General features: G+C 38.8%; 1 protein-coding gene across 2 annotated transcripts; it reads left to right on the top strand.

Moving 5' to 3' along the window:
• The first annotated feature begins 96 nt into the window (after positions 1-96).
• On the top strand, positions 97-23,550 carry C7 (complement C7). Of its 2 annotated transcripts, none has more exons than XM_014875541.2 (18): positions 97-315; positions 609-664; positions 1,352-1,427; positions 2,355-2,496; positions 3,294-3,435; positions 4,227-4,365; positions 4,998-5,132; positions 6,274-6,517; positions 7,159-7,272; positions 7,692-7,858; positions 8,735-8,963; positions 9,530-9,701; positions 10,064-10,151; positions 11,334-11,466; positions 12,233-12,424; positions 14,645-14,741; positions 19,723-19,907; positions 21,859-23,550. In XM_014875541.2, exons 1-18 carry the CDS (start codon positions 310-312, stop codon positions 22,044-22,046), a joined length of 2,505 nt encoding a protein of 834 aa, XP_014731027.1. In that variant the 5' UTR covers positions 97-309; the 3' UTR covers positions 22,047-23,550. The 2 variants fall into 2 exon arrangements, with proteins under 2 accessions (XP_014731027.1, XP_088012156.1); XM_088156030.1 differs by having other exon boundaries at positions 203-315; positions 3,294-3,385.
• The last annotated feature ends 222 nt before the right edge of the window (positions 23,551-23,772 follow it).

Raw genomic sequence — 23,772 nt, 5'->3', positions numbered from 1 at the left:
GATTCTTCTTTCAGTAAGTGCTCACAGTTTTCTGCCAGTCCCACTTAATATATCCAAACTTTGATTTATATGTCTTAAAAATACTGAACAGCTCCCAAAGCAGGCTGCGTCCCTGGAGAGAACTAGATGGGTTAAGGTTAAAATTCCTTGGCACTGTATACAGCCCTTTTAGGGAAAGAAAAGCAGGGTAGCAAAGCAGAGTGAAAAGAGATGAACAGCAACAGACAGACTGGCTGACTCCTTTGGCTTCCAAATGCTAGAAGTGCATTTTCCCTGGTAATTGCTGTATATCTGAGTATTTTGTCTAACATGAAGGTAAGAAAATTGCTTACTTAATTTGTACTGGTGAAGTGAATATGGAAAGTGCAATGAAATATTAATTTATATGTAGAAATAGACGAAAAAAGTAATTGGATAGCATTGCAAGAAAAAAAGAAAATTTAAAAACAAGCTTGCACAACAAAGCTGAAAAATCTGTGTGACGTTTTCCTTTTATTTCTTAAGCTGACTAGTGTATAGATTGCAGAAACCATGAACAACTGCATGATCTTAAAAAGGGAGGAAAAAGTAGAAGAGCAGAGTAAATTTGCTTTTACTTTTTTTTTCAGGTGCTGGGGTTTTTTCTGTTGCTGGAAGTTTCAGGTTTCTTTCCCATTTCTTCCAGGTGAATATTTATTTAACAAAATACATGCTGAAGGTTAAGCATGTATAATCGTGGTGCACGATGTGAGGCAGGGTTTCAAGGGGTCATCAGGAACATTTCCTGTGAGAAATACACACCATTTGGTGTCAGCTCCGGCATTGCCACCAGGGGCAACAACAGGGAGGCATTATGGTGTCCTTTAACTTCTACTCAGAGGAATCAGCCATCCTTGGGGAAGAGAGTGCACAGTGGTGGTGTGAGGCACAGCAGCCCATATTTGTGAAACACAGCACAAACTGGGCACAGCTTACCCCAAGCCAGCCCCAGTCCCACGGGGACTGTTGCACTTCCAATGCTCCCATGGAAACTGGCAGTTCGTTTTGTTGCTGATCTTTAGGCTAGGTCAATGTGTCTAGTTTCTTCTTTCCAATGGCCAGAAATGTCAAGCTGGGACTGATTTCATTCTTACAAATGAAAAGCAAATCCAAATGGTTTTATAGTAAACCTGGTCCTGCTCATTATTATTGAAGGTTGGCTTTGCCTTTTAGGAAATTTTGCACTCGTGCTTATGGACGGAAATCCCTGATGATTTTCCTATCTTTTTTCTTTTGTTTGTTGCTTTTTTGGAGGGTGGTTTTTTGTTGCTTTTTTGTTTGTTTTATTGTGTTTTTGTTTGTTTTTTAAATGCAAAAACCAATACCGGAGCAGCCCTTCCTCTCCAATCCATTGCCGCTGGAGTTCTTTTGGCCCTTGGTCTGAGTGCAATGGCTGTACTCAAAACCAGGTATAGATGGGCACATCTTTTCTGTATTCATAACCTCATTAGCATATGCTTTGTTCCCTGGTAATTAAGAAGCCACTCCAACATTAAACCCCCAAAGTGCTGAGACAAGAGCCCCAGCAGAACAAGAAGTCTGAAGGGCAGGGAACTAAGAGAAATCCTCCAGTCTGTCCCAATATGTTTCTGTTCAAAGCCATGATGTTTATTGTTGTAAAATAATTTGCACTCCTTTTATTTTGGTGATAGTTTCAAAAAGCTCAGCTGAACTGTCCAGTAAACTCAGATATTCCTCCACTGGTGCTAGTTTGTACCAATTCCACTGATTTTTCATTAGTGGCATCATGTCACCAGGGAAGAAAACTTGGTTGCAAAGTGTTATCTTCAATGAAAATAAGTTGATGATTTTTACACTGCAACCTATAGGTGTGCAAGACACTTTCTTTTGATTTTCCTTCTCATTTACTTTGATGTTACATCAGTTAAGGAGGGATTAGTCAAAATTAAAGATGTGCCATCAGACAGTATTTACTTTTTTTAGAAACAAAAACTAGCCCACTGGATGTAAGATTTTATCATCTTCCTTAATGACGTTGTTTGCTTTGAAAAATGTTAACAAATTCATATCAGGCATGGTTAGTCCTATTAAAAATGTAAAAAAACCCACTTAAATTTCTTAGCAGGTTTCTTTTGACTTCAGTTATATATTAGATTTTTTAACAAACCAAGCCAAGCTCATGGACCAGTCTAAAATATTATAGACAAAAGTGTTGTCTTTCTACTAACTTGAGAGTTTTCTAATATGTAGTGGTAATACCAGGTGTGGCAGTTCTCAGAAAAAATAGTGAATGTCTAGAGTAGTAGCACTGTCTTCACAGTAACAAACTGGATTTGCGTTTGGATTTTCTAAGATCTCCTTTGATTGGCATTCAGGTTAGGAGACGGACAGTGGCAGTTTATGGCCAGTATGGAGGAAACCCCTGCTCTGGGGAGACCTTTGAAACAAGACCGTGCACCCCTACTAGGGGTTGCCCAACAGAAGATGGCTGTGGTGATCGATTCAGATGTTTCTCAGGTACCATCCAAGACCGTTTTCAATATTTTTACTCATGAAATTAAGCAAATAAACTTATCTTTCAACTTCAGTAAAGGGGCAATGTATTTGCATTGTTCTTGATCTACAGATGAATTTCATTAAGGTTAATGTTTTCTTTGTTTTCAGCCTCAGCTATGCATGCTTTTAATTTATCTGGAGTATTGCAGAGCGTTGAAGATAATATGCTGTAGCCCTGGTATCCTCTCTAACTCATTCTGCCTTACTTGTTTGCCCCAGAGAACAGGTTTTTTTCTTCATTATAAGAAGGTAGTTAAGGAATGCAACATTTCATAGATGTCTTGGAGCTGTTCTAGGCTATTTCCAAACATGAAATGACCTGGATCATGGAAACTAATGCTCCATAAAAGGTATCCAAGCGACTCCCATTACCTTCACAGAGGGAGCACATTATCTCGTAGGTAGATATTTATCACAAGGACTGATAAACATGTTTTCGTGCTACTAGGGAGACAATCACAGTTAATCACTAGTGACTGGGTCAAAGGGTGAAAGCTTAGGAAGCAGATCTAGAAGTCAATTGTTTCACTGATATATCACAAGCCTTTACTGGTTATGGCTCTCTTGAGTATGCTATGCACTATTTCTTTATGTCTACATTTTATGTTTCACAAGCCCTTGTGGGCACAGGCTGTTCATAGTGGGAGTGAATATGCTAATTAATGTAATAGATTAATAGGATTTCTGCTTTGATTTTAGGTGATCTATTTTTAAACTAACAAACACTTCTTTCCTCATGCATGTTTGTCCTGATTTAGGTCAGTGCATTAGCAGATCCCTAGTGTGCAATGGTGATCAAGACTGTGAGGAGGATGGTGCAGATGAAGATCGATGTGAAGAGAGGAAAACTGTATGTGATATTGACAAAACACCTCTGAATTCAGAACTTACAGGAGCAGGGTAATGTTTTGTGCCAGGCTTAGTAGTTCTGGTACCAAATGCACTTACATTTTGATGTATTTGCAAGCTCTGGGTGTACAGATAGACTTTCTGGGCTTATGGTAAAACATCTCATATGCAAAAGTGTTCAGTACAACTGCTTCCTCCGTGCCAATGGTTCAGTGCAGGATGTACAGGTCCTTTGACCTGAAGCAGAGAATAAAGCTTTCAGTGTTTCATTCCGGCTATTGAAAGACATAATAAGATATGAAATCAAATTTCAAGTAGTTAACACATGATCTTCAGCATGGAAAAAATGAGCAGTGTTCAGTAATGTTCATTCTTTTTGTTCATTGCTGAGCATTCTAGATTCAAATGGATTTCTGTTTATACGTCCTAACCCCAACCTAGCGAAATAATTGTTTTAAGTTTATTTGGTGTTGATTTACCACTTGTTATGCAATACACTTCAGATACAATAAACACCGACCCCAAATTTTGGAACGGATGCCCCGTTGTTTCTGTGTTGCAGTAACTGTTCAAACAATAGAACTTAATATCAGTTGAGATAGATATAAATGTCTTAATCTATAGAGAAGACATGTAATTTTTGTTGACAAATCAAGACCAACATTTCACTTTCAGTGTTGTATCATGCTATGCATACTGCAGTTCTGCATATATAAAAGTCTATCAAGTGATAACCTCTTGGTTAAATCAGCCTGTGATCATGATTTGCAGATACAGTACTCAGTTATAATGGCTCTGTAATTTTTGTCTCTGTCTTAATGACATATTTTTTCTTCTTGTAGCTTTGATATTATTACTGGTGAGACTAAGGGAAGAGTCATTCATACAAAAAGCTTCGGAGGGCAATGCAGAAAAGTCTTTAGCGGCGATAGGAGAGAATACTACAGGCTGAGTGAAAGTGTTCTCGCTTATAATTTCCAGGTACGTTTCCATTAAGCATAGCTTTGCATTTACAGTCAGGATTAAAACTGGGAGAATGATGCAAAGGTCAAGGAGCCCTTGGCAGGTACACTTCCCTAAACACAGCTCACTGACACCTGTACCCTTCTGCAGTTGCTTATTATTTTGAAATACCAACTGGTGTATATCTTGCTAAACTAAAAGGAAAAAAAAAATTCTTAGATGTGATTTCTGAATCTCTCACAGTTAGACTGAATGTAAAGCTAATTTTCTTAGGATAAGAAGTGACCTGAATTGCACTAAGAAATGTTTTGGGGGGTGAAATCTAGGCCTTTGGCATGCTTTGTGTAGATCTTCCAGAGATGTTTTGTTTGAAGTCACTCTCTCAGTGATTTGGTTTCACAGTTATCAAAAGCATACCAAAAAATCCATAATGTACTTTACTGCGTAGCATAAATACTGTATATAAATATATATGAATGCATTTCCATACTTTTCCAATAGCAGTACTTCTTATGAAATCTAAAATTAATTCAGCCTGAAAAACACATCAGCTTATTTTGCATCACAAAGGCCTTGTTCTACTCTGTAAGTTATCCTTTTTATATCTTACATGAAGTTCTTCATACAGACATCTATCTTTCACCTTCTAGGTTAAAGTTCAGAATGATTTCAGTTATGAGTTTTTTAACAGCACCTGGTCTTATACAAAACTTGTAGAGCGGTATGAGAATGAGAACAGATACAAACACACACACAGACAGACACAGAATGAAAATCTGCAAAAGGTATGTATAACTTGTCACTCTAGCTTAGTATTTTGCATAAATATTTTCATTATTTTATTCATGATTTTGTAGTGAGATGAAAATGCTTGTTTTATAAAGACATTTTTGGCACAAATTGCATGACAGTAAATATCCCATAAAACCTTTAAAAAGAGATCACTGGTTTGCTTATCAATCCAAACGAGTTGGCTGCTGGTTCTATTTCCTCTGTCTTACCTATTTAGTAGTAATTTATTTATTTGCTATCTGCTTTTCTCCCTATTTAAGGGAGAAGTCATTGGCTTCTTCTCATAACTGATTAATCTTTTTCTTTTTTTCAAGTGGTTTATTGCCTTTTTTTTCCCTGCTACCTCTTGGTCCTTATAGAGGAGCAAAAAGATTGAAATACTTCTGTGTTTAAAACTAACTTATTTTATAATGCATTTTCCATTAGTAGAACTCCATTAAGAGAGAAATCTGGTGTCTTTAACAGCCAGGAGGTCAGAGTGCTTATGCCTTTAACTTATTTTAAAAGGACCATTAGATAAATAATTTGAGAGTAATTTTCAATTATCAAGTACAACCTCTATATTACAGAAAATAAAATCAAGTAACAAATGTATGCATTTTATAGCTCCCAAGCAGCCACTAACAATGACATATTTTGTGACTCAGCATAACCAAATTCAAAAACAACTTTTGAAGTGAATGGTATTGTATAGGCAGATTGGATTTTGTAATTAAGCAGCATCCTCAGAATGGCTAGAGACCCTTATAACAAAAGCCTTACCTAGAAAAAGCAGTGCAAAGAACAACTGTACTGCTTGTGATTTGCTTTCAGACAAAGCTTGTTAACCTTCTTCTGCCAGGCTTCTGATTCTGGAAGCCACCATTACCTTTGAAGAGTGAGATCTCACTTGTCCTTATGTTAGTTTTCAAGTACACAGGAGGAAAATATAGATGTTGCAGCAATTATAAATAAAGGTCCAACCATATTTCATTACTTCAGGTGTTCTTTTTGCATTTGCTGTGTTGCTTAGACATATCTAACAGCTCTGTAAAGCTGTTGGCTAGTAGCCAGTAGAATGTGTGTGCCGTCTGGCTTTTAGGGGCCACTCTGACAGTCACGTGGAGCATGACTGATGGCTTTTCCTTCCCCCAGAGTAAGCAGCTGATGGTTATTGAGAACAGTGTGGAAGTTGCTCAGTTTATTAACAACCGCCCAGACTTTCTCACTCTTGCGGAGCCTTTCTGGAAGGAACTGTTCAACCTTCCAGTCGTCTACGAGTACAGCATCTATCGAAGACTTATTGAACATTTTGGGACACACTTCTTACACTCTGGGTCTCTAGGAGGACATTACAAAGTTATTTTTTATATGGATACTGACAAAATGAAAGCAGAAGGTAAAGTACTAGATGTTTGTTGCAGAAAGCAAAGTCATTAATCAAGAATAAAAATTTTTATGTATGTTTTTCCAGCTAATGTCTAAAATCAAGTAACAGACTTCTACAAGTTATCACATTCTCTTCATGGTCAAAAGGAAAAAAGACTAAAAAAATGTGCTCAAACCACAGCATTTAGTTCTAGATTCATGTTTGTGGCTTGCAGTGCTCTGGATATAAATATAAAAATAATATAGTCAGTTTAGGACCTCCTCAGGTTAAACTTGAATATAAATCTCAAACGATGTTGAATGGTTACATGGAGGTGAAGATTGGATACAATAGTGTAAAGCAGAAAAAATCACAGAGCAAACACCAGAGTGGCACCTATAACGGTAATCAGTTGGAACAGTGCTGTAGAATTACAGACTGCTGAGAAAATAAATGATATTGTAAACTGTTCCCAGATACACTTCACGCCTCTGAGCATTTATCAATAAGCTTTAGCAATGTGTGGGTCTTTCCACAGCACACAAATGCACTAGCATTAGTTACCTTCTAGTTTAAGTGTACTTCATGACCTCTCTAGCCAATGGAAAACTCAGAAATTAATCTGACACACTTTCTGTGTACAATATTGTTAATGGATCGATTATCTGCAGGTGTCAGCATAACAGACTTGTACAAGTGTACCTCATCAGGCTGGAATATATTCATTGTGAAAAAGAAGAAGGAAGAATGCACCAAACTGGATGAACTGCTACTGACTTCTTCAGGTAAATATTCAGTGGTGACTCACACAGTTGTCATGTATCCATATCTCATCTCATCCTAAATAGCTGTCAAAATGAGGAGCAGGTGTTGATAATTTTGATGAATTCTATCCTAACATGCTGAGCCCAGACATCAAGTGTCTGGTTTAAAAGGCTCTCTGGCACTTGTCAGCTATTGCTAATGTTTTCCCAGTAAATAGCACTTTTCTGGACACCTTAAGTTAGAGCTGCCAAGACACCTGGAAAAACAGATAACTCCTGTATATGATCAGTGTGGGAGTGCTTGTCCAGGCATAGGTGGTTGAACTGCACCACTGAGTCCTTTCACAACTTGCTACAGAGTTTTTGTGCGTATTGTTTCTATTTCCATTTGTAAACATAGCAGTGTCTACATTTATGTATTTCCTATCCTGAATCTGCAGGAAGCAGTGGCAATAAAATTAAAGGAGACCCGTACATAGAAGGAGGAAGCCCAGCTGCTGTTGCTGGCCTTAGTTATCTAGACCTGGATAATCCTGCTGGGAACAATCGGCTGTACACTGTGTGGGCTGCATCAGTGACAGACTATCCCAGAATAATTAAAAAAAAGGTAAGGATATTTTCCTGAAGCAGAGGTAAGCAGATGGGATCACCTCAAGGGGAGAAATTATTAAGCTACAGCGGGTGATTAATCTCTCCATGATCTACACTCATTTTGTTTTCAGATCACTTTATAAAAAAAGAAAGTGCTCAGGAAGAAAATGCTGTGAAGCTAGTATGGTCAGGTGCATCACAAATCTAAGTCCATTGACAGGTCAATACCAGCCTTCAGTGATTTTAGTGGAGTTCTGGTTAGGAATAGAGGGTCATGTTAGCATTGGAGAAAGACTAGATTTGAGATAGCCCCTTTCCCAAAATGCATATGGGCGCATCTGTGTGGCTTCCACTTCACTTGCCAACTTCTGCATATCCCTTTTATCTCCCCTCTTTCATTCTGCATCCAGAAGTTTAGCATAACTGGAGATTCTCCAAATGAGACACTTCAGAGCTGGGCATGGCCCTATTCACTGCTACCTTGTCTACATACCTTTTGGGGTCTGCCCACATACTCAAGAATGGTATAAACCCCAAATATTTCTGTTAGGAAGTTTTCAACTAATAATATCATAAATTAACTATAATATCATAAATTAATCAATTTAAAGGCAAAATATTTTCAGATTTTGTTACCTTTGATCACTGTTCAGTGAAATGTGATATACCAGTAGCTTTAAAGGATGCCTTTAAGCAGAACTGGCTTTTCATAAAAAGGCTAATATTAAATAATAATGTAAGATTTTAGCTAATTAGCAAGTTAGAGCATCTAATGTGCTAAATCCCATGTGCGGAAGCATATGTCACAAATTATTTTGCGTGATGAAATGTGCTTATAAACTTATATTCCAGTCATAACTATTTAATATGCATGTTTTCCTACCGTGTGTAGCTAACACCATTATATGAGCTGGTAAAGGAAGTGCCCTGCTCCTCAGTCAAAAAGCATTACCTGAAACAAGCCATTGAAGAATACCTGGCTGAAAATGATCCCTGCAAATGTCAGCCTTGCCAGAATGGTGGTGAGGCAGCCGTGGAAGGAACACAGTGTGTGTGTTACTGCAAGCCTTACACTTTTGGAGCAGCTTGTGAGCTGGGAACTCTCATGCAAGATCAGCCAGGTCAGCACTCTTTAAACCTTTGAGAATTTAGAAGCAGCAAAATGTGCTCTCCTGCTTCCAGAGTCTGTCTACATACCCATGCAGTGACTGCTGGGGTGAGATATCACTGTAAACAAACAGCTTGGGGAGGGTCATGCCAAGCCTGAGTCTTTGTTGAGTATGTATAAACAGTCCTTAATGAAGAGCTTGTTTTGTTATTAGTGTTAAATACAGTGAACAATACTAACTTGCTCAATGCAACCATCTATAATTAAGTACATACCCTAAATTAATTATCAATGACTAAAAAAAATTTATTTTTAAATTTTATAATTAGTAGCAACTGATAGCTGTTTTTATGTTCTCTCAGACACTGATATTATACAGCCTCTGTGAAATTATACCTATTTCAAAATTGGGGAAAGATGGAAGATTAGCTTATTGCAACCTGGAATTTTCTGTGAGGGCACAGTTAGGGCCATCACTAGCTTTGAACAGCCTGTGCCTTTAAACTTCTCAGAGGGAATGCTTTAAACAGAGAGTGGATTAAAGGGAGTAGTTTTCACATTAAAGCAATTGTTGCATAGGTGTTGTTGATGGACAGTGGAGCTGCTGGTCTTCCTGGAGTCCTTGTTCAGGGGGAAGGAAATCAAGGAGTCGAATCTGTAACAACCCCTCCCCACGAGGTGGTGGGAAGTCCTGCGTGGGAGAGCAGCATGAAAGCAAAGCATGTGAAGATGAAGAGTTGCAGCATCTTCGGTAAGTAATAAAAATCACTTGGAGACAACTGCTGAAAGATTTGAAAATTTGTTTCAGAGGGGTGCATAAACTATTGAATTCAAGGAGATCACTTACTGAGCTTTAATATTAAAGTTGAAGGAAAATGAAATTCAGAAGCTGTGGATGTCACAGAAGACAAGGCTAGGAAATGGGGTAAAAACCAGTATACTTGACAGCATTCTATTTACCACTCTCTTGGATAGCCTGCAAGTGCCCGATTTCAATATAACCATGATGTAAATGTATGCATAAGTGTCTTGAAAATGGGCTTCACTGAGGAGTGTAGCATTTTGAAAAGAAAAAATGCTAAATTCTAAACTGTACTTTTGTTTGCTTCATAGCTTGATTGAACCACACTGTTTCGATTTATCCATAAATCCTACAGAATTTTGTTCACCTCCTCCTCTCTTAGAAAATGGATTTGTTCAAGTAAGTTATTTCTGTTGCTGTTATCTGTTCTATCCCTGCCTGCAATGTCTTTTTTACAGTTAATATAGATGTTCACTTGAAAATTTGTATTTCTCTTGGCAAGCTTAGTATCTGATCTAATGAATAGCCACTCTTGCAGCATTTTTCACTGAAGTTTACACAATGGTATCCAAAACTTCAAACTAAAAGTTAGATAAAACCAAAAAAGTCCCACCCTCAAAACCAGAACAAGATCTTTGCTTCTCTGGACCATGGTACCTACAGGAAAAAGTAATCTAGTTGTCCTTTATTCCACATATGTATTAAAAATTTACTGAGCCATGTGAATTACATATAAAATCACAACAATATAGAGAAAAACTGCTCAGTCATCCAGGCACTCCATAACGAAATTATAAACATATTTTAGGAATCTTCTCTCTGTGACTCACTATTCTGTTTTCTCTGGTGAAATGAAGACCTGGCAAGGTACTTGGCTCACCATAGCTTAGGCCTATTTGACAAGGGGAACTAATTCCTCTTCATGTTATCAGGCTGTCATAAGTCTCTTTTCTCAATAAATAGATAAAAGGATTAGTTCAAAATTCATTAGTTGCCTCTGCACAGCTGGAACCTGTAGAAAGATCCAAAATCTTGCTCTCCTTGTTTTGCTAGTGATTTTTTTTGGTAATCAGTAGTTGTTTTCTACATTGGTTCACAAACTAAAGGTAAAACCCTGCAATTCATGGAGTAGTCTCAATTTTTTGTAAGATCTCTCTTTAGAAGACAGTGAAATACAAAATGAGAAAAAACCTGTGTCTTCAAGTCCACCATGTTAACCTTTAGAAAGCTGATAACACACCATCCTAAAAATTGGCAAAGCCATATACTCTTCACTGATCTCACCCCAGCCCAAGGCTGTTCAAATCTTATCCTGCTCTGCTAATGTTTGATAACAGCCATATTTGCAGTTTGTTTATACACCATCAGGAGAGCAATGTTCCATACCCCTTTTGATCAAATTTAGTGACTTGATAACCAGGATTGCCCCAGTATTCCAGACTCTCTCATCACTGCATTGTACAGTAGCAATAATACTGCTCACTGTCCTCAGCTACTGCATTCCAGAATCAAAGAGAGTTCAGTGCTGCTGGCAGTTCTTATATTTTATATCCAAAATTTCACCTATTCATTTTCTTTCAGAATGCTGAAAACTCATACCCTGTTGGGAAAAGCATTGTTTATGCATGCAAACATGGATATTCTCTTGTTGGTGATCCTGTTGCTAAGTGTCGCAGTAATTTACAGTGGCAAGTTGGAGAGAGATACTGCCAGGGTATGTCTAACTGGTTCTTGTTTTGAACTACAGCTCCATTTCTGAATTCCAATGGAACATCTCAGAACATCTGCTTTCCAGCTACAATGGGGGAAAAAGACACACTTGTATTTCCCAGTTCCCTAGACATAATTGAGTCTAAATTGACTTTACTGTGAATCCAGATATTGTAATGCTGAATTAGAAAATTAGACCCATAAAGTCTAGTTTTAAGGAAGGCCGGAACTAAGGGAGACTGAATTCCAGCCCAGAAATTACCTCTTGTGGAAACAAGCATTGTTGCTTACTTCAGTCCTAGAGCTATATGCAAGAACCATGAGGATTTTCAGCACTGCAGTTCAACATCTCCCTTTTCTCCTCTCAAGCAGGACTGACTGCCCACAAATGCTAGGTCACAATGTTTAAAGGCCATCCCTGTGTATACCAGGACATGGTGTCCCAGGGTCCCATATGTGTGATATCCCTCTACTGGGAAGCTGTTGCCTAGTAGGAACTGTCAACAGAAACATGGATCCTAAGTAAAGGGAAACCCTCATACAGCTAGGGCTACACCTACAGGCAGTAGGAGAAGATCCTGTCTCTGTGTCCTTAGTTTTGCATGTTTATCTGGTGTGATGAGTTAATATCCTGACTGATACCTTTCTACAGGAAAGTCAGCTAACCTCAGCATTCAATTTTAAAAGAAATTTTGGAGAAAATAAAATACATGACTACTTTACACAATACACTGATATACTGTGGCTGTCTGAAATGCTTCAATCCACAGAAACTGCTTGTCTCCTGCCTGACCTGGAGGGGGGTTTGCAAGGAGAGCCATGGAAACCTGTGTACGAGATTGGTGAGAGAATAACTCTGTCTTGTCCACATGGCATGCACTTGGAAGGGGCACGCTCCATTTTGTGTGAGCCCAGCCTCAAGTGGTCTCCTGATGTGAAGACTATCCAGTGCAAGGGAGCAGGTAAGCCACTGCAGTCCTCAAGTACAATGCAGGAGTTTCTTTCCTGCAGTGTCTTTCCAGCTAAGCTTTATTTAGTTCAGATATATATGGAGCTATTGCCGAGACAGTGATAGAGAAGCCATACATCACCAACAAGGAGCACAGAAAACATGAGGGTGTGTTTTCTGTGGTCTGTTTTTGCTTCCCAGTTGACTATTGCTATCGAGTATTGCCACTAACTATTTTAAGAGATTTTTATGCTATCTATTCTGCCACCAAATAAGTTTCACTTTTCACATATTGTATAATACTACCAAGATATAACTACACCTTAGAGTTTTTCTATCTGGAAGCTGTTCAGTGCACCAGAGTCTTTTGTGACACAGGAAGACAGGATGGGTGACTGCTTTTGTTGATCTGGCAGTCAGACAGCTGATATGAAGTAAATATCCAGAAACTGGAAGCAATGGGAAATGCTGCTTGAAGTTCATGCTTAGTTTGCTCTAGTTTGAAATGGGCAGGCAGTGGCAGAAAGGGAAATAGGCCATAGTTTCAAGCAGGTCTAAGTCATCTTTTCCAACTGTGGAAGACAGACAATTTCTCTTGAGCTGCTGTGATGCTGTGATGCTGATCAGTGACACAGAAGCACTCAAGCAGCTTGTGTTTCAAGCCTGCCACATCTTCACCTGAGGTCCCAGATATTCACCTGAGGAGACCCTTGACCAGGGACAACAGCCACTGCTGCAGGAGACTAGCACATCTCCTGCATTTTTTTGTCCTCTCCTTATCAGCTAATGCTGCTGACATTGCCTCAACTGCAGAAGGAGGACGGTGACAGTCAGTTTTAGACATCAAAAGGCAACAGTCCTGTGAGATTTCTGATGTAAGTCATCTGCTGTCATAAACACATCAACAGGAAGTGTAGTGATGTTTGAAGGAGTAGCACAGCTGTACATAAATTACTTGCTGCTGCTAAACTTCCAGAGTAGCAGTGCTGAACTGCTGTTACCAGTTACTTGCGCTTAGCCTCAGCGATTGAGTTTCATTTGGTTTTTGGATTTTTTGCTAACATCATGTTCTCAAATTCCAGCAATAATTAGAACGTTTCAAATGCTTCCATCAGAAAGAAAGAAACAGCTTTTGCTTGGCTGTATTGGGAGCAGTATATTAGTATAAAAGTTAAAAAATATAAAGGATGACAATTGGGTTAAGAACAGTTAAAAACTCAAGAAGTATGAGATATGAAGGGTAAAAATTATGAAGTATTCACAGACACAGTGGCATACATATGTTTGGATGGGAGTTTTTAGTCACTATGCAACCAACTACCTAGGGGATAAAGAAAATGCAGCGATTTTTGGTGAAAATTTTTCCTCTGCAGGAAGACAGGGTTATGCTTGCTGTCTGTATCATAATGCACTGCAACTCTTACTTTTACTTTTTTTCTTCTTTGGTAATTTATCTATTTTGCTTAGCAAGTCTTAATCTGTAAGGGAGGTATTTTTTTAGGAAAGGCAACAACCTGGAGTACTAAATTTTCATGCTTGCAGACACACAATCTGAAAAAAAATCAGGATAAAACCTTCTTAGAAACTGTGTCCATATGGATTTAGCAAAGTCTTGCTGTTAACATGCTATAGAAACCTACAAAGAAATGTTCAGCAATATTTGGAGTACAACTCTCTACTTAAAGAAAGGTACATTTATGATTATGAAAATTCCCCAATAATTACTATTATTTTTATTTTAAAAGTTGGTACAAATTGAGGACTGATGATGGAACTTGTAGTTTTCATTACCATCAGGGTATAAAGATATTTGGGTTCACATAGGGGTTTGGATCCTTAGCTTTTCTAGTGACAACAGTGAAGTCAATAATTCTGAAACCTAGTGACAAAACTGTTCCCAGCTATGATTCAGCAGTGCTAAATTTAGCAGAAACAAATAATTGCTGCAGAAATTAGATGAATGTTTAAGCTTTAACATAGTACCTGTCTCTTTCCATCTGGCTGGTGACCCATGGATAAATTACTGAACAGTAACTTTGCAAAGTGTATCATATCTTTTTAATACTGTTGATTACTTCCCTGTAGTAGATACTTTTAATGACCATGTAGGATGTGACTTTGTGTCATGACTACATAATTCAGTGCCTTTTAAACTCAACCGATAATTTCAGAGTAGTCCTCTAACAGCCCTTATTTTTCTGACCCTTAATATCTGTGTTCTCTTCTACTTCAGTGCCCAGTGTGAAAACAGAAGTGACAGAGCCTAAATGTCAGCCATGGGAGAAAGTACATCAGTCACAATGTGTGTGCAAAATGCCCTATGAGTGTGGGTAAGTTCATGTTCAATTTGGCAATTAGATTTTCACGTTCAAGACCAATTACATTTCTTTAGTTTTCAGTCTATGATGAGGAGGAAACTTTACTTACATGCGGAAGAGACATTGTACTTGGTTTGCTTTACACCTCAGTGTCCTCTTCATCACTTACCTGCCTTCTAAGAACTGTCTGTGGGTTTTAGCAGCTGGAATTTGGTTGGATGACAGAAGGTGAAGGCATAGTTTTGCTTGATCTGTGAAATAGATTAAAAAAGATAAAATTATATTTTCAAGATTTAGAGGATTGAGGAAAAGTTAAAACAGAGGCCCTTAGGACACAAACCATCAAAGGAATAAGCTAGTGAAATAAAGCAGAATTCTTTTCACTGCTGAGAGACTAGGAGGTTATGAAAAGCACAGTAATCTAATTTCATCACACATTTACTCAACAGTTTTCACAGTCATGTCACTTTTCCTGACTTCATAACTTGCAGATTAGAGTTTGCTGTCTCCTGTTTGATCTAAACCTATATTCTGCAATAAGCAATGCAGAAGAAATAATGTAAGGAAATTAGTAAGTCTCTGTTCTTTCAGAGAAAAGTAAGAGAACCAAAACAGAGGAGTATCAAGAAGACAGCTGAGACCAAAGGGCACTGATGAACGATGTGCCAAAGAGTTCAGCACTCCAACACCTGGGCTGGTTTGCATAGACTGGATGACATCTCCTCTACAGTCACTCTTATGAAGTGGGTGTGAGCTTTAGATATGAAATCTGGCCAGGTTTATGTAACTGAACCAAGCAGTTTGAAAACTGAGCAGTTTGGAAATAACAGACCAAATATGTCTTATCCATGTGTAGTAGGAGGAAGAAACTGTGAAGGTGTGTCTCAAGTGATTTCAAAGTAGAACTTTCAGTGGAGCATGTGTACTTCCCAATAGGCACAGAGACAAAGAGTGCTCTGCATGATGACTCCAATTTTAAGACAAGATTAGCACTCTGAACATCTCAAAATTAAAATTGGCGAGCTTAGTTCAGATGCTGATCCACTGGGTAATTCCCTAGGGTCTGAGGCCATTGGCTTGTGTGCAAAGATAAGTGCCAGTAATAACTCCACAATCTAATGCTATTCCTAGCCTTAAACACCTAAATGCTTTAAGTAATCTGGTCCTGCAATTTTTCTCTCAATACTTATATAAAAGGTTCAGCAACTCCTTTTCTGGTCTATGTACCTCTTGAGGTCAGTTCACAGAATACAAGGGGAGTCAGAGCTAGGGAAGGCCTTGGGCAGAGTCACAGTAACCTTGGACATAAAATGAATTACATTTAGTTATGTATTGAAGCTTCATTTGTAATTAATCTACTATTTGCCAGTTTGTATTTTTTATAATTATGGTCAAAATGGCAAGAATATAGACAACAGTCGTTCCTGTTACCTCATGCCATCCTTTAATTGTCTTGAAATAATGCATCTAATGACAGAAGGATAAATCTGCTGTCAAAGCAGACTAGTCTTCCAGCCTGTTATAAGGTAGTAGGAGTAAAACGTGAGCAGATCTTGGTCCGATCTTTCCTCAGAGAGCAGAATTAACTTGCTTTGTTTGGGCAGTGACTTTCAGCAGTAGCCTCTTCTCTGAAGAGAACTTGGAGCAAGAGTTCATGTGGTAATTCAGGAACACCTTGGTTTCAGATCTATCCTCCATCCTTTCACTTTCCACGAGACTAGCTACAGAGACTGCCCATAACAGCACAAGAACCCTAGAACAGGCTGGTAATTTGTCCCTCGTGATAGGGTGCCTTAGGCTACATCTGTCCTCATCAGTGAGAGGGCAAGGGAATGATCTCTAAGCACCAGAGCTGCTAAATTGCTATAGCAGCTCCTGATAGACATTTGATAAAGACCAATTCCTGTATAACTCCCAGGCACAGCTCAGGAGTGCCATTCCAGTCTGACATAGTCCCCATCTTCTGGGGCAAAGAGGGACGCCAGCTACTCTGTGTAACTTGTCCCCAGCATATGGAAGGTGCCAGAGCACGGTGTGTTAATACAGATAGAACCTCAGCCTCCAGTAGCTAAGAGCTATCTCCACAATGAAACATGAGATTTTATAATTTTTGCATACTCTCCTCTTATTTTTTCCTTAAAATTTGTTTGCAAAGCATCTATGTCTCTCCTGAGAGTTCTTGGACTGTGTTACATTAAAGTTTCTCATCTCAAATGTAATTCCAGGAAGTTAAAATCATTCCCAGCCTGATGAATTTTTCACTTCCCCAAAAGTTTCCCCTCTTATTGCAGGTGAAAGAGGGAGAAGGTATTTATGGACTCAAAAGATATTATTTAATTTCTCACAATATGTGCTTTCATAAAATATTGTTCTTATCCTTAACATTATTTTTTCAGGTAAAAATTATTGAATTTCTCACATTCACTTTACACAAGGATTATTCCTTGCCTCTAACACTTTTTATTGCACTGTTGTGCTGTTCCCAGCCCTGGGAAATATCCTTCCTCAGCAATGAATGCAAATTATTAATTTCTCTTATGAGTGAGGATTCTCCACCCTTTTTCTTATGCATCTTAATATGTTGATTTCTACTGTATTTCTTCTGCTGACCCAGAGGTAGCAAATATGTAAATCACTCTCAAGACAGTCTGAGGCATTGAACTCTAGCAAGAGTTTGGCAACATGGTCCTTGAACTCCTGGGTTCAAATTTTGGCAGCTGGTTAAATCAGCTCCTTTTCCTTTTTTCGGTGTTGCTAAAGTGGTGCAAAGTCACAGATAAGCTCAGAGATCAGATGTTAATATTTTTAGGTAAATTAAGCTGTCTTCTCTGCAAGATTTTGACCTTGATACTCAGATATTGAGATTTATCACTTAGGCAAGTAAAGAAGGCATCTAAACAATTTTAAATATAATAAAAAATTTAATTGCAGATAAAATACAATTGCTTTCCCTGGAAGACACTTTGTTCTTTAGGGCGATAGATAAACAGGGAGTTTTACTTGTACTTCTGTCAGTAAAAATACCTTTCACATAAAAAGCAGGAATCCACTATCTTAGAGACTGTGCAGCCAGATGACCACACAGTACAATGCATACAAATGCACCTGCTTCCTTTATCAGGTGCCTGCTGCTATATAGCCCTTGGTCTGTTCTCTTATGCCTCAGAGTAGGAGGGTTAACCTCATTCTTTATGTTAACAAAAGAGGATTAGGGAAAATTCACGCAACAAACTTCACTATGGATTTAGTAGCTCATTTTGACCCAGCAGAGCTGTTAAGAAACCTGTAGTGGTTGAGGATGCTAACCTAAGTGGAGGATATAATAGAGTTAATAAAAAAAAATATTTGGTCACAGTTAGATGCACCTAACTTTTCAGGCTCAGCTAAGGAAGTCCATTCCATATTTTAAATACCTTAAAGATGTACTATACTAAACTATACTATTTCTGTAAAGACAGCTCTTTTAAAAGGCTTCAAAGTCATCTTTTTAATAACCCTTCCCAAAGCTTGGAGAAGGCTCTTTTCATTAGTGGCTTACTTATAGATCAAAACCCACTTCCTAATTCACAGAGTGGGGGGAAAGAAAAAAAAAAAAGAAAAAAAAAAAGAAAAAAAGGAAAGAAAATTTACTTTAATGCCTGGCCATTAAGTCAGCAAGGTTGAGTTCTGGCATTCTTCCTAGACTTTCCTCTCCCTTCCTTCTACAGGCATTCCCCTGTCCTTCAGTCAGCCTCATGAAGCTCATTAAGGCTATTTGTCTGTTCCTCATTGAGGCCATTTACCTGTACCTCATCAGCCTCTTCTCCCCACCAACCACCTGTTTATCTGAGATTGATGTTCAGAATTGGCTTATTAGGCACCAAAAGTTTCCGTGGAGGTGTTTATGAGCTTGAAATGAGGAACTGTGCTGAAAATTAGGCTTTGAGGCTAAATTTCAAAGCTCTCCATCCCCTGGGAGCCTATCTCAGCTCTCTGGTACCCTGTGAAGTGCCTTACCCATGGCTGTAAAGTGCATCCAGGAGAGCACAGGCATGCTCTGCTCCAGATAGTCACTCTTTTGTTCATTCCACACAAAAACTGCTGATTGCATTCAGAAGAAGAGGAGAAGCTAGGTGTTTGAGATTAAAACTCAGAAGTAATGGAAAGGAGTTTTTTTCCTCCCCTCCTACACTTGGAACATGAAACACAAATAATGATAAATTCCTGGAACTGAAGTAATGGAAGGGTTTTTTTTAGTCCCCTCCTACACGTGGAGCATGAAACACAAATGATGGCAACTTCCTGGAACTGTCCCCAAAGCAAACACCGTTTAAGGTTGTCCACGAATTGCTATTACCAGTTTCAAAAGCTCATTTATGTGGGTGTTAAAGTTCTAGTCGCATTTCAAGAAATAAGCAATTTTTCTGGGTATTTTTTTCTTAAAATTTCTGTGGAGTTATATGTGTATAAGAAATATCTTTGGCTTCTGATGGTTGATTTTAAAGTATTATTTAGTAAAAGCCAAGCATTTTAAAAGACAGCAGAAAAAAAATCTTAAAGTATATTTGAACACCTTATGAAAGTTATTAAATTCTTATAAAATATTATATGTGCATGTTTGTATATGTCATCTGTGTATATGAAATGTTTTCTTTATGTGCACTTATGTTCATGCATGTGTCATAAATTAGAGAATAATTGAGGTCTGAAATATTTTCAACTAAAGTCTCTCTCTCACACTGCTGCTGAGGTCAATGGTAAAAAGATGGTAATACCCGTGTCCTTCAGATGGGACAGATCTTGACTCTGCTGAGGTACAGCATCCTGTGGACAAGGAAGCAGTTTGGCTGTCTGTCTGTCTATGTCTTGAGTTCTTTGCTGCACTCTTAGGATGTACTTCAGTGAATAGAGAAGTTGTAACTAGACTCTGAACGTTTTTCACTCCCTCAACTCTTTTTAAGAGTTACCAAGATAAAGTACATTTAAATAGTGCAATTCCTGCTTTTGTTTTCAGTCCTTCCCTGGACATCTGTGCTACAGATCAAAGAACCAAGAGAAACACACCTTTAACTGTTTGCAAGATGCATGCCTTGGAGTGTATGGGCAGAAAATACTCTCTAACTAATGTAGGAAACTGCCAAGTACCCCAGGCAGCTGAAATACCGTGTGGTTCGTGCCGTTCATGGGAAAAATGCAATGGTAAGAGATTCTTCACAATTGTAAGCAGAATTGTTCATATGATCAAAAGGAAATCTTTATCCCCACTTACACATTAGCAGTTGGGCAGTTGGTCTGTCCTGATTTGGCTTCTGCAGTCCCTTCCAGAAGCGCCAGGCACTGCTAAGCTGGCTCAAACCACTAGCGAAGCGTTCAGTATCCAAATATGGCAGGAATCTTCAACCATGGAAAAGAGAACTCTGCAGAATATTTTAACAAAATGTGCTACTACAGGAAAAGCTTCCTAGTCCCTATTAAGTGAATCATCCTTTTGGTCCACTTTCTCCTTTAAGGTGAAACCCCTTGAAGCCCTACTCTTTTTCACTGTATCTAACCATTCAGATTCCTTAAAACAGCAACTGCAGGAATTCTTACTGCCCACAGGAATAACTAATCCTCTCCTGAAATTTGCCCAGCAGTCTCCCCAGAAAGATCCTTGGCTAGGAATTAAAAGGCTGGCTGGGAAAGCCAGTTACTGTTGTTTGTTCTTCACTGTCTATCCCCAGTTTGTCATATAGTGATTAAAGCTGAGGTCTCTTCCCTCAGAGGAAATAGTTCCTGGTTTTTGTAATCTGTCTGCAGTGGAAGTTTTCAAATTCCCTGATTTATTTTCCCTGAGTGTCCTATGCTACATTGCATTCAATGAAAGGTTACCAGGAACGGGAAGATGAAGCAATAAATTAGGGTTTTAGAAGTGCCCAAGCTAGAGGCATGGTTATTGTCATAATTTGAAAATAAAAAGGGTTACTAGATAGGAGTTCATCTGTTTTGTCTAGCAGGGTTGAACAGACAAAAATAAGAACAGCAATGAAGTCGAAACAGGCTGGACCTTCAGCAAAGACAAACACAGGCAAAAATTTAAAAAATGAAAGCATACAACACCAAAAAAAGACACAGATATGAAAAATAAATATCAGGTGGAATCTTCTTACCTAAATGTCACTGATACAGCTATGTACACTTATTTATAGGAGTAGATCCTTTGATCTTCATGAAACTGTCTGTATGAAAATATAGATACAAGTTGTAAGGGTTTGCATGATCAGTTTGTTAGTGTCCAAAGACAGATCTCTCATCTTACAAGTTGTCTGAGCTCTAGAGTAGTTGATACATGGCCCAGCTCAAGAAGTAACATCAGAGAAGGCTTTGAGTACAGCATCTGAGACACCTTGAGCAAGCTTTTCCCACAAGCATGATCAACCTCTTCAAGCAGAAGAAGCCCCAGCAGTGCACAATTTGTTTCCACTTCTAGTTTTTTTACTGAGCCTGAATATCAGCTAATGTAATGAAAGAATTAGGGAATTAGGTTAAGGAAAGAATTACGGATTTACAGAAAGCTTTGGGTTGGAAGGGACCTGTAAAGATCCTCTAGTCCAATCCCCCTTCAATTACCCAGAATGTCTTCAACTGAACCAGGTTGCTCAGAGCCCTGTCCAACCTGGTCTTGAATGTTTCCAGGGATGGGGTATTAACCAGCTCTCTGGTCAACTTGATCCTGTTTCACCACCTTCATCTTAAAACATTTCTTCTTCATATCTAGTCCAAATATGATCTCCTTTAGACTAAAACCATTATCCCTTGTCCTAGCGTTGCAGTCCCTATTAAAATGTCTGTTCCTATCTATCTTACAAGCCCCCTTGAGGTACTGGAAGGTGCTATAAGGTCACCCCAGATCCCTCTCTTCTCCAGGCTGAACAACGCCCAGTCTCTCAGCCAGTCTGTGTAGGAGAGGTGCTTCAGCCTTCTGGTAATTTTTGTGGATTCCTCTCATCCTGCTCCAACATGTCCATGTCTTTCTTGTGAAGTCTGAGCACCCTCCAGAAAATTGCTTTCAATCTGACAGATTTCCTAGAAACATTTTAGTCTGGGGGGGGGGGGGGGTGTTGTGACTTCGGTGCTATCCTGAATGTTTTTGCTCTGTGCTTTTGCTTAGTGCCATCCAACACCTGTGTTTGTGATGAAGATGGGCTGTGTGAGGAGGGAGGTGCCCAGGTCTGTGCTGAAGTGAGCGGCTCTGCTGCCCGTCGGACCATGACCGAGTGTGAGGTTGGGCTGCTCAGATGCCAGGGGGAGACTGTCACCCTTGTCAGCATAAGGCCCTGTGACACACAGAGTAAATAAGATATGTTACGCTTTATTTTGCTTATTGCTGGAGGATATGTCAAAATGTGCCAGTTCTTGGTCAGGACATACTTTGAACCTTGCTCTGCCAAATGTAAGCTCTGCTGTGAAATCCCTCACAGCTGATGAGACTGTGCATCTGGTCAGCTCTGAATAAAGGCCTGAGGCTCTTTGTTAGACAGAGATGCACTTGCCACGACTGCTCACAACAGAGCTCTTGCTTAGGCACCAGCCTTACCACTGGCAGATTTACCTCATATTTCCTTCAGAATTAAAAAGTATTGCTGAAGTGCAATTGCCAAAGTAGCTATTATAGTGATGGATTACCATGTCCGACATTGTCAATATGTTTTTCTTAAAGCTACGCAAACATATGCTTGCACTGAGTAGATTTAGATTGGCAAAACATATAGACTAAGCTTTACAAAGTAAGAGGTATGATACTTCTCTTTTAATAAAGCAGCTTCTTTCTACCATACGCTATTCAGCTGAGCAAACCATCTGCACAGAACTGAACGTGTTGTTGAGCCTGATGCACTTAAACGTCAAAACAGTGTGCATTAATAGTAAAGCCATATTAAAGTAATGAGAATACATCTGTGCTTGCAGCTTCTCATACACAGAACCACTTCACAAAAAAAATCACCATTTTACATTGTCATTATTATTATTATAATGAGCTACCCTTGTAAGCACAGGTAACTGAGTTACATTTGTCCCATGCATTTATATTTTTGCCAAGACTAGTTTCCTTACAGACAGTTGCACAAAGAGGCCTTCTGCCTTAGCAAATCTTTCTCAAAGGCAATTATTAGGGAAAACACATCTTTACAGCAATGAAGACATTCTGCATGCAGTCCCCTTGGAGATACAACTGGATAATATTCAAAGACTCTTCCTGAATAAAAGAAATGTCCTACACTCTTTCCCTACACGGCTAAGCAGTCTCTTTGGCATAGCTGGACCATGACATCTTTGTTTACATATTGCAAATCTATTAAGGTACCCATGCTGACAGTCCCATCCCTTCTGACTATTCTTGGATGCAAACAAGGACAAAGGGCCTGGTAGCAAGTAGGTGTTTGACCAAGTGCAGTACTGTCAGCATGTATGATGTATACATGCTTTAAAAGCAACAGATTGTATTTCTTAGTATTAGTAATATAGTAAGATTAGACATCTCTCTTGTTTATCATGTTTCTACCAGTAGTTTTCTTGTATAAACCTTACCCTCAGCTGGATAAATCTTTGCTGTGATGCTGGCAATAAAGATTAAGCCAGAAAAGGAGTGACTTTCCTTGGAGTCTTTCTCTCGTGGGGATAGCCATGCTGGAGGGGAAGGTTGCACACACTAACTGAAAGTACCTCCTGATCTTTATAACCTTTATGCTGTCTGGAAAATTATATCAGATTTTGGGTTTTGGTTATTTTTCCTTCTTGAGCAAATAATATTTTTTGTGAATAACATACAGATGAAAATAAGAATAAAATCCAAATAAATTTAGTCAGCTATTTTGTCTTCATTATTGCTCTGGAGTAGTAATTAATAGTTTGTAGAGCACCCAGATGTTTGCTTACTTGATTACTCTCAAGTCTCTTGTCCACAATTTCTAACCTTTTTCTTGTAGCATTTGGCACAACATGTGATTGGACCATGAGTCCACTGGATAGCAATAACTTCTATATCTCCTCAAGGCAAGAAGAAAATCACCTGAATATTTCCTGA

This window comes from Sturnus vulgaris, chromosome Z, assembly GCF_052056855.1.
Source record: "Sturnus vulgaris isolate bStuVul1 chromosome Z, bStuVul1.hap1, whole genome shotgun sequence".
NCBI lineage: Eukaryota > Metazoa > Chordata > Aves > Passeriformes > Sturnidae > Sturnus > Sturnus vulgaris.
Note: the sequence above shows the minus strand (reverse complement) of the source record. Positions and strands in the feature narration are given on the sequence as shown.